The sequence below is a fragment of the Cryptomeria japonica genome, chromosome 9, assembly GCF_030272615.1.
Source record: "Cryptomeria japonica chromosome 9, Sugi_1.0, whole genome shotgun sequence".
Taxonomy (NCBI): domain Eukaryota; kingdom Viridiplantae; phylum Streptophyta; class Pinopsida; order Cupressales; family Cupressaceae; genus Cryptomeria; species Cryptomeria japonica.
The window spans coordinates 554,615,840-554,627,951 of record NC_081413.1 but is presented as its reverse complement, the minus strand read 5'-3'; the positions used below and the strand labels follow the sequence as shown (position 1 = coordinate 554,627,951).

Below are 12,112 nucleotides of genomic sequence, written 5' to 3'. Positions count from 1 at the left end.
TGTACACCATTTATGCTTATAAACATCACATAATTTGATGGGCCATGAAAAAAAAATTCCTACTTGAAAAACACACCTTGCTAACAATTTCAAATGGAAACAAAGAAATGGGAATAAAGAATATAAGGTAAGAAATTAGCTATGTCATGAAGAGTAATGATTCTAAAGAAGTTAGTATAGCACACAACATTCAGTTCATTACATTGAATTGATCTCAACAACTCTCATTCATTTATGACTTGATGTCCCTTGATGCTTCACCATGTGAGATACAAAACTTGAGAGATTTAAAGAAACAACACTTCTTCATTAATGAGTGATGTCCATTTAGAACCCAAACTCCTAATGTTGATTATGGGATCAGTATGTGAGAAGTTTTATTTGAGAGGATTAAAGAAAATAAGTTATTTTTAAAGTATAGTTCAATATGTTAGAATTCACTTTTTAATTGGTGGCACTAGTTATGCTACACAACATTCATACTTACAAATAGAAATATGTCAACACATTGGATGCTTAAGTTTTTTAACTTAGTTGTTAAATATTTGTTCACAAAATAAAAATCTAAAAGTGGCTAACTTTTTTTGTAGCTAGAGTATGAGATGCTTCAAGTTATCTCTTAGCTTGGTTGCCAATGATGATACTTTGATCAAATTATACTGAACCATCTTCATATAAATATAAATCTAAAATTAAGAGTTTTGCAGGCAATTAGGAATTAGATATTCTTGGCTCCTCGATCCTTTCAGCTTTGGTTTTGATCTGTCATATTTCTAATCTAAAAAAATAATTTTACAGTTGGAAGCTATACCAACTTGTAATTCCACAAAGAGATTCTTAAACCTGTCTAATTTTTAAAAGCAGTCTTTAAGGACAGTTCACTGAATAACTTTCATTAGCTTACTTGAATAGAATAGTACATGCAGACCATATTAATTATGGATGGAAAATCCTCTTGTTGTGTGCCCAAGGATGAAACTAATGGGCATTTGGAATTGGCAGGGCTGGTGTAGTTCTTTCTGCAAGGATTCCCTAGCTTCCAGCTGCTGGTGAATCAATCCCCTTGATGGAAATTTTCTCCACCTCTGAGCTTTGAATTTGGAGTCTTGATAAGTGATGGTTCGACCGCTGGGATTCACCAACTTAAAATAAAATAAGATAAATCTTGGGAACCTAGAATAGGGACTAACACTGTCCACAAGGACTACCTGAGAAATATTGGTGGTATAATTGTCCCAAATTGTAGAAAAGGAAAAAGGTCCGGATTTCATAGTGCAGGTCTGATTTTTAATATATCCACAATCCTCAGAACTTGTAATTGCTTTTCAAAAATGTCACCACCTCTTGCTGCAGCATAAAATTGAATGTCTTAGTAGTTCTCGAATTAAGTTATTCCAAGATTGTGTAAGAACTCACATGTTCAGAGCTTTCTCTAAAGATATCTACTTTCAAGAGGAAATCTTTAATAAAGATAACATCTTCAACTCTAAGAAAGGGGAAGGGGACCAAGTATACACCTTCTCTATTGCTAGGAAAAATATTTTTTTATGAAGAATTACACACTTTCAACATCAAGGAATAGGTCCTAATCAAGGATGCACACTTCTAAAACAAGGAAAAAATCCTCATCAAGGATATTTTTTTCAATAAGGGGAGGTGATCCTTAGTAGGGATATATACCTCCACAAGAAAGAAGAGATCCTTATTATAAATACAACTCAACAAAGGGAAAGTGGATTATTAAGGAGGAATGTTTGAAAAGTATTCTTGCCCCCCAACATAGAGACAAGAGAAAATACATAATAGGCTATAATGTTGCTACCCAAGTATGACTGCACATAAAATTGTACCACTATGAATGACAATGAACCCCCAAAAGGTAAGCTAAAAATGCCACATAATGACAAACAACATAATAGATACAAATGTTATTCAATTACATGAAAAATTGGATAAAGAATATGAATATCACGTGTTATAAGAATGAGACCATTTACTTGCTCTATAATCAATGTTAGCATGACCACACATGAAGTGATAAGTAAAAAGAAGAAGTGTGTGTCGTCAACTTATTGAGTTCTACCAAATGGTCTCTTAGGAGTCTTAACAAAATTTGGTCTTGTTTAAATAAGGGAAAGTGTTTAGGCACTATTCTTATGTCATGTGATGGAATGTGTAAAGACAAAGGAGAAGTAGGGGAGCATACACCTTCTCTATAATGAGATATAATATCTATAGGGATCTTGATTCTTTGTTCCATACATCTAAGATCATGTCCACTATGTCTTTGTTTAGGAAGCATGTCAAAGCCAACATTGTAATATATAAGCAACTCTAATGGGGAAGGACTTTCATCATAAACCTCATTGAAATCGGTAATGTAAGCATATTGTGAAGCACCAAAAGGATGAATAGATAAATCAGGGTTGATCCTTGTTGGAGGATGGACATCTTTATTAGCATCATTAATGTCCATTTGGGAAGTAAAAAGGGTCCTCTTTCATTAAGTTGTTCTTATGGATTTCAACATGGTTTTCATTTTTGTCTTTGCTAAATATAATGTTGGCAGACATGTCTTAAGAAAATGAGTATCATCATATTGCATTAAAATGTCTTGATCAAAAAAGTAGTCTCTAGGAGAGGATTAGGCATCTATGTCCACTAATGTGTTAAGATTGAGACTATCAAGATCTAAGTCATGTTCCTCTTATGCCAAAATATTCTCATGGAGGAGGTTATCTTTGGGAGAAGAGTCATCGGTCTTCAATACTTCAACTCCAAGAGAGAGATCATTGAAAGGAGTGCTAATGATATCCTCTTCTTGCACAAAAGTTTCCTCACGAATAGGAGAAATTTTAGGAAGGGTACAAGCATGGTTCATTAGAGATTCATCTCTAGAAAGGAGGGCATTGGAGTGAATGTAAGGAGAAGTGGTACAAAGATAAGTGTTACCCATATCAACTTCTTGCATCACAATATCCTCATGAGTTTTAGGAGTCATAGAAGATGATTTAATTGAGATAAAGTCATCAAGAGCTTCATCTAACATATCAAAGTCATCAGTACTAAATGTCTCATCAAATGCATGAGAATTTTGTAAAAAGAGATCTAACATGGTTTGATAAGCTTGTTTTTTTCAAGATAGGGGTTATTTTTGTTTTTTAAGTTTTAGTTCTCTAATTTAGGAAAAGAAAAAATTGTTCTAAATAATGCAACTAAATGATGCAATCTAATGAAATAAAGCATTCAAAACACTAATTCAATGTAAACTAACACTATAAAGGACATAACAATGCATGTCATTAGTTTTTTTTTTCTTTTTTTAGAATTAAAATACAATATGAAATTACAATGCAAGTTAGAATTTGTAAAAATGAATGCTTCTAAATCTAGAAACCTCATTAAAAAATTAGATTTGAAACTGAAAATCAGAAGTTATGCAAATGTAAGAAGAGTCAGATTCACCAAAATGTAAAGTAGGTAAATGGGATCTAGTAATCTAATTATGTAAACTAGGAATCAAAAATCGTTTACACTAACAATACATTCAAGAATGAATCAATAGACCCAACTTCAATCTATTGAAACAGATGGGCACAAAAAAATGATTTATTCTTTTGCTTGTTGATTTGATTTGATATGAGAATGCAAGAACTAGGTCTAAAGATGCAAAATTGGTAGTAATCAGGATAAACAGTAAGCTACAAAACAAATATGTAGACTTTGAATACAAATCTAGAAATAGGGATTAGAGAGAAAGCTATGTTTGCAATTTGAGCCTAAAAGTGTCAGACTATGTCAATAAGCATCCTAGTCCTAAAGGTGTCTAGTTCGGATGTCGGAACAAAATCGAGATTAAAATGTCACTCAAAAGATCTCCCTGAAATTTCATTGAAAAAGTGTCAAACACTTCAGACTTGTGTAAAACGTCCAAGGTCTTTTGCTTCTTCAAAGTGTGAATCTCTTCATCTTTTTTTGCACTTTCTGAATCTGTAGTTCTTTTTTGGTAAACCTGAAACCTGCATACACAAGAGAGAAAAAATGGTGTTGGGTGTATAGGGGTAACGCCCAAGTCAAACCCTAGTTTTGAAATCAACCCTATAATGAAGATAGATAGAAATGATATGAAATTTGAAGTAATACACTTAATTGAATGATACTACCTCAAGCTTGATGTTGATGATGATGCAATGCTCTTTGGATAAGACCCTCAAATGTTGATGTAATAACATAATATGACAAGACAAGATCAATCATGAAAAACCACTTGCATGAATATTATTGTATCTTGTTGCTCCATAATGCTCAAATCTAAAGAAATTCACTCATATACTTGCTTTAGGAAGTGGTTGAATGTGGATAGATGAAAATGAATTAGGAAATATGCTCTTATATAGGGTTCCCAATGTATTTTATAAATTAGGCCGACTTCCAACAGTCATATTCAAATATTGAGATCATAAATCAACTGGCAGGAACTGATACACCGACATATTCAAAATTGGGCCCAATTTGGGGGGACTATAGCACCTAGCATCCTAGTCCACTGGAACTATGGTGCCTAGCACTCTATTCCATCTAAGAAGGGGTGGGGTAAAGGCAGTTCCAATGTACATAGGCTCAAAAAATAAAATCAGATCACCATGTCAGCATATGACATCAGTTTTGCAGGACAAGGCCATAAATAGGCTTGGAAAAGAGCTAGGAGGAGACACACTAGGCAAGGGCCCAAAAAGGAGTATGAAATTGTGAGCAGTTATAATTTACAATACTACAGGTTGTTTCTCTGTGAATGTAGTCTACATTGGGTGAACTACATTAAATTTGTGGGTTATTGTCAATTGTTATTTTTGCCTCTTCTATTTTGTAATATAATTGATATTTATTTCTCTAATCTACCTAAACCCTAAAAACACTCATACCAAAAGTGGTTGATAATCAAACCATGTAATACCAAGGGCAATACAATGATCACTCATGCAACAAAAATTGTTGCATACCCTTTCACATGTCACTAATTCTCCTAGTTCATTACAATAAAACATGTGAATATGAACCTCTAGGAGGTAACCATATGTTGAATAAGATCTACTTCACTATCCCAAATAAAAATCCTCAACACCTAATCGTTCAATCTCTAAGATCAAACTATATATATATATATATACATATACATATATATATACATATATGTATATATACATGTATGTACATATATGTATATATACATGTATGTACATATATGTATATATACATGTATGTACATATATGTATATATATATATATATATATATATATATATATATATATATATATATATATATATATATATATATAAGCCTCTCTAACTAAGGAATATTAAACTTAAATTCATTCCCTAATCAAGAGATTAGCCCAATAACATCTCCTAAAATCCATATCAAAGAATAAAATAAAAAAATAAACGCATATGTATAAAGAGATAAATATTCCAAACATCCCTCAAATTAACCCTTCAAAACTAGCAAGCATAGCTTAAGATCCACATCATGAGAAGAAAAAACATACAATATAATGCATCTAAAAATAGGAATGGGCAATACATCTTAGATGATTATCCATCCACTATACCGAGAGTGGTGAATGATATTCTCTTCCAAGATAACCAAGTCATCATGGATCTCTCCAAGAACAATAATCTTTATAGTTCCATCATTAACTCATGTCCATAGCCAAGTGTAGGCTCCTCAAAGAGAAATTGTCCCAACAAATGTATCTAATCCCAATAGAACTCAAACCTCACCCAAGTCTCCAAGTATCAATGAGCACCTACATCTAATTAATCCATACTAAACTCAAGATCCAACACTACAAATTCACATGAAGCTCCCAAGCAAATAGTAAATAGTCAATGTACTCAATACTATGAGAATTAAACAAGAGAACGCTCAAACAATAAAAGTACAAAATTAGGAACACATCATGACATCATGAACTAACATCTCTTTTACAGATGTTCATATGATCCAATGAATATACCATGTATGTTACCAAAAGTACCTGTATCATGTCAAAACACCAATTAGAATCAAGACTTAATTAGGACATAACACCACAAAAAATCTCTCAACCAAGGATCATTTATCAAAGTCGATGAGTCATAAACTCGACACATCAACCAAAGACTCTCCAAGAGTCTTCCATTGCTAATTAATGTGTAAACATCCCCTAAAAGATATATCCTCCATGACACCATTAACCATTATAGAAGATCATCCATCACGAAATGATGAATCTCCATCATTGCAAAAGCTCTCATTGAATCATGATATTGAGCTCTCTATGGTATTGTGATAACCATCTCCTAAATGAAGATCACCCACGGTCAACTATCATACCAATAGCTGCAAAGAAAAAAGTAGAACCAAGATGTCCAAGCCAAGAATATACAACCACCACCAAAAATACTAGGAATCAAACCCATACCACCAACAAATTACTATTTAAATCTCCCACTAAAATGTGTAACTAAGCTTACCATGAGATTGTGATAATCAACATGCTACTATAAGTACCATGCAAATGGCTTTGCAAATTGGTAGCAAAGCTAAGTGGACTTGATCTTGGGAGAAGCTCCATGATTAAATACACTTGAGTTAAAGTAACATTGAGATGGGTGAACTCTTGCAATGTCCTAATGATTCATCCCTATTAACATCACGTACTTGTAAGGAGCGCTATGTGGTCCATTTATGTTTATAAAACATCAAATAATTTGATGGGCTATGAAAAAAAATGGCTAAAAAAAAATGGCTACTTGAAAAACATGCATTGTTAACAAATTCAAATGGAAACATAGAAATGAGAATAAAGAATATAAGATAAGAAATTAGCTACGTCATGAAGAGTAATGATTCTAAAGAAGTCAATGCAGCACACAACATTCATGTTCATTGAATTGAATTGAACACAACAGCTCTCCTTCATATATGACTTGATGTCCCTTGATGATTTAACCTCCTAAAGTTGATTCAGGGATTCGCTGATACTCTTATGGTGAATGATGGTTCATCATGTGAGATGCAAAACTAAAGAGGTTTAAAGAAACAGCAATTCTCCTTCATTAATGACTGATGTCCGTCAGAACCCAAACTGCTAATGTTGATTATGGGATCAGTTTGTGAGAAGTTTTAATTGAGAGGATTAAAGAAAACAAATTATTTTTGAAGTATAGTTCAATCTGTTTGAATTCGCTTTTTAATTGGTAGCACTAATGACGCTACACAACATTCATACTTACTAACATTTTGAAAATATTCATAAAAAATATTCTTCATATTAGAAATAAAAAATAAATATATGTTCATGCATTGGATGCTTAGGTTTTTTAACTTGGTTGTTAAAGATTTTGTTCTCAAAATAAACATCTAATAGTGGCTAGTGGCTAGCTTTTTTGCAGCTAGAGTATGAGATGCTTAAAGTTTTTTTTTTAGCTTGGTTGTCAATGATGATACTTTGATCAAATTATATTGAACCATTTTCATATAACTATGAATTTACAAAGTAAGAGTTTTGCAGTCGAGTAGGAATTAGATATTCTTGGCTCTCTGATCCTTTCAGCTTTGGTTTTGATCTGTCATATTTTTAATCTCAAAAATTATTTTTGCAGTTGGAAGCTATCCCAACTTGTAGTTCCACAAAGAGATTCTTAAACCTGTCTAATTTTTAAAAGCAGTCTCTAAGGACAGTTCACTGAGTAACCTTCATTAGCTTACTTGAATAGAATAGTACATGCAGACCATATTAATTATGCACGGGAAATCCACTTGTTGTGTGCCCAAGGATGAAACTAATGGGCATTTGGAATTGGAAGGGCTGGTGTAGTTCTTTCTACCAAGATTCCCTAGCTTCCAGCTGCTCGTGAATCAGTTCCCTTGATGGAAATTTTCTCCACCACAGAGCTTTGAATTTGGAGTCTTGATAAGTGAAGGTTTGACCCCTGGGATTCACCAACTTAACATAAAATAAGATAAATCTAGGGAAGTTCCACCAAAGAAGATAAATATTACAGACAAATGTAACTTTTTCATTTTCTTTACCCTTGCATAGGGACTAACACTGTCCACAAGGACTACCTGAGGACTATTGGTGGTAAAATTGTCCCAAAAAAATAGAAAAGGAAAACGTTCAGGATTTCATACTGCGGGTCTGAATTTTAATATATCCACAGTCCTCAGAACTTGTAATTGCTTTTCAAAAATGTCACCACCTCTTGCTGCAGCACAAAATCAAATGAATGTCTTAGAAGTAATTTCCAAATTAAGTTATTCCAAGAATGTGTAAGAACTGACATACTCAGGTGACATTATATAAATGTACTAGAAAACTTCAGGAATATAACTGTATAGAAGTTTTTTAATCAATATATCAGAGTACACTCTCGGTGATCTATCATTAATGAGGACTATGATCTGAAATGTTGATCCAAACAATTTTTTACTTTCTGTAAGCATTCTAATTCACTATAATGGACTGTAGTTCCTTAACTAATTGGACTATTTTAACCTCTAATGTGTGTATACATGTATGCGTGCATATACATGCATGTTAATAGGTGTATCTATACAGTAGTTCACTCCAGATTCAATTTCTGCAGAAACAATAGAAATGTACTCAAGGAGCATATATGTCATCAATAGCATGTTAGTTCTATCATTCTAATGTATTCTATATACTTAAAATATTAAAATTGATAACAGGGAATTTCTTTAAGGAAAAAAAACAGAAAAGCATTTATACTTTTCAGGCTCAAAGTTGTTTAAACTTGAAAGTACTATATGTGAAGTATGAACAATCCCCTGTTACTTCGATCCCCGCCCAAACCCTGGAGAGATAGAGGATTCCCATTAGGACTTTTATGAAAGGTGCAGTTGCAATCTAACAAATTAAAAACCTTATTGCAACCCAATGAATCCAAAAGAAAATTCTGGCATGGGCAATGGATTGCCTAGAGGGACTGGCCTCCCTCACTTTGTGCCAAAAAAGATATTGGGAAGACTTCCTGAGGCTCCAAAGCCTCTGTACTAATCCATAGACGGTGCAGAGCATTGCGACATGATTAAGTTGGGCAAGGCCCATCTGATCAATCAATCTATAGGACAGACCATCATCCTCCCAAAGATAGACCAGAGAAAGAATTTTACCCTCTCGATGAAATAAGGCTTCTCATAACAGTAGGATAAATAAAGTTCAAAATATCCTCTATAGGGATCTAAAATTAACACTTGTAAGGACAGTTAAAGAAAACATTCAGTAGTGATATGGTAGGTCTTACCAACAGACATAACAAAATGCAACCCGCAGCTCCAGGGAATATGGAGTACCACCAATGTAGATGCTGAAACTTTGGTGCATCAATTAAAAGTAATGGCAAACCGGCAGCTGCAAAACATGTTATATCGAGTCAAATAAGCCATTATTAGGACTCCAACCCAACATTCAAAGGCAGCAGCTAATAACTTCCAACAAATTAGATTATCAAGAATTCAAACCACAATACAATGGAATTCAAAGGAAAAATTGCTATAGAAGAAAGGCGAACCAGGAGGATGCAAAGAACCGGTGTATAACATGAATGCCACAGATGCAGCCAATGCAACGCTGCGTGCAATCCAACCTGAGCCAAAAATAGTGAGTGCAATCACTCCAAGAAGTGCACAGCCAATGTGAGATACAAACATGTTGTACTTCTGCATATGAAATTCAAAATGAACTTTGTCAATTTCACATGCTCGATAAGAGGCTTGCACTAGACTAATTATAGGATTAAAAATAGTGTCGTCGGGTCATTTATTTCAAAGCTATGGTTGATTCCAAGGTTGAGACTTCATCTCTTACAAGTTTTCTTTCCAGTTTCTTTGAGATGCTAAAACAAAAAATGGGTTGGAAGAGTTTCCAATCCTACCCGTGCAGCTGGTGCTGCTGGAGTACTAAACAACACCGCACAGACAGCACCAAAGGGTGCAATAGTCAATTGCAGCCCTTTAGGTGCAATCATCTTGTCCACATGTCCCATGATGGACATTGCCACAAATGCCCCTGAATAAAACAATTGAATAAGCTGAATTAATTAAACCACCAAGAAATATTCATAATGATTGCAGAAATATGCTGGATTACACTGTTTTTGTTAAACAATTTACACTGCCCATATAAGTAAAGAATTCTACGAAGTGGCCAAAAATCTCAGAATTTGCAAGATATTCATTTCTCAGGGATTTGAGCACGACATGATTAACCAAAAACAAAAAAAAGAATTTAGCAAAGGTACCTAAACATTTTCCTTTTGATATTTCCTAGAGTGACTGCAAAAGTTCTGCATGCTTTTACAGGACCTGGGAAACAATCCCAAACATTGCTAGTGCAGGGCAAGGAAGCCCTTAGACTTTTTCCTCAGATGCGAGCTGGAAACTGAAAGAATCAGTTTGAATCTTATTCTATTTGAATGATTTTTATCCATGTATGCCAAAATATGGGTTTAAAGGTTTTTCCCGCATGTTCTACTGCAACTCCTCTGATGCACCAGTCTGTACTAAAGTGGCTCTGAGATTATTGTAAGTTTGATAAGCTGTAGTGGAAGAAAGACAGTTCCAGTTATAAAAACTAAAAATAGAAACATAACCCCCAAACAATAAGCATGACGAACTCTCACCCGAAGTGGATATTGAAGTTCCTATCATGTTTTCTGGAAATTAGGCTTTCTAAAACCAGGTAATGACTTAACCAAAGTACATGACATATATATTGCTCCAGAGCATGCAATGTCATGAAAAAAAACATAGCATATCTGAACACCATAACTACACATCCGTCTACCAAAATTTCAGCATCATTTTCTGAATTCAGGTATTATCTTTTGCAGAGACCAATATATTAAGTCTCAGCCAAACTCAATACCCAAAATACACTGTTGTCATGGGGCAAAACCGTTAGAAGTATAATTTCTTTCCAAAATTTAGAATGAACACACAAGGACCACTGGCACGTCAAATTCTGGATAATCATTCAGTGCTCAAAGTGTTGAATATAAAAATTCAAACAATTCACATAATTAATAACATAATTCTAAAATCTGTCAAGTATTCAATTGATTTACAAGCTACATATACACCACAAAACCCAGCATGACACCCAATTTTATAATGTTTTCAGGTGGGTTGTTCCTGATTCCCTTCGACAAAGCAGAACAGTACTTGAGATGGGCTTGGCTTGAAAGAATTGAAGGAAGTAGAAACACACCTGCTGCAGGCCAGACAATGTCACTGGCACAAGGAGGCGCTCCTTGTCTTAAATTGGCACCCCAACTACCAGAGGCACTATTCACATTGTCTAGTGATTCCGCCACAATCAAACCAATTCTCCTCTTTTTGCCATGGAGAGATCTGAGAAGCATGAAATTACGCAATCCCATTTGGGGAGCTGCATTACCCACTGTGTACATGAGCTGCTTCTTTGACAGAAATGGTGGAAGGCCAAGTTGGATTGCCATTGCAGGAGCACCCTCCAATGAGTGAGTGATTCATACATTTTATAGGCCAAGACCAGACCAGGAAAACTTGGGAATATGGCCTCTTGCAGCGAGAGGAGCCATATTGACACACTAAATAATTGACCTTCAACGACCTCGAACGGTTCGTATATAATATGTTTCTCACTTGGCCGATAGACCATTGGATAAGCCGCCTTGCTTATTTTGGCCTCAATTTTTTGGGGGATAATGCCAAAATGTCTTTCGATGATACTAAAACCACTCTTTAATTGTTTTTAAATTTTATATATGAATAAGTGTTTTAGTATTAGACATGAATCTATTTATTATGAGGATGAATGGTTAGAAACAAGCAACAAGGTTGCTAAGTGGAAATAGCTAAAGTATTAGAAGATGGTGGAGGAACTTGATCTTTTGTCATGGGTTTTCTAAGGTATTGAGAATATCTTGGTTATCAAGAATATGCTCCTATCATGTAACTACAACTTTTTTAGTTTTTTCTTCAATAGGAGGTTGAGTGTCACAAATAGGATAAATAGCCAGGGCAAGGCAAGGAATTTTTAAAATATACAATCATCCAAAGGC

The 12,112-nt window shown here is 34.3% G+C and overlaps 1 protein-coding gene across 5 annotated transcripts; it reads right to left on the bottom strand.

The window, feature by feature from the left end:
- Positions 1 to 888: 888 nt before the first annotated feature.
- Positions 889 to 11,670, bottom strand: LOC131070517 (uncharacterized). Of its 5 annotated transcripts, none has more exons than XM_059211233.1 (6): positions 11,278 to 11,667; positions 9,944 to 10,077; positions 9,581 to 9,728; positions 9,314 to 9,420; positions 8,181 to 8,254; positions 889 to 1,347 (listed from the first exon to the last, which is right to left on the bottom strand). In XM_059211233.1, the coding sequence occupies exons 1-5, from the start codon at positions 11,525 to 11,527 to the stop codon at positions 8,213 to 8,215; spliced, it is 681 nt and encodes a 226-aa protein (XP_059067216.1). In that variant the 5' UTR covers positions 11,528 to 11,667; the 3' UTR covers positions 889 to 1,347; positions 8,181 to 8,212. The 5 variants fall into 5 exon arrangements, with proteins under 5 accessions (XP_059067216.1, XP_057862069.2, XP_057862079.2 ...); XM_058006086.2 differs by lacking the exon at positions 889 to 1,347 and adding an exon at positions 8,779 to 8,863 and having other exon boundaries at positions 7,699 to 8,254; positions 11,278 to 11,670; XM_058006096.2 differs by lacking the exon at positions 889 to 1,347 and adding an exon at positions 7,699 to 7,992.
- Between the last annotated feature and the right edge of the window lie 442 nt (positions 11,671 to 12,112).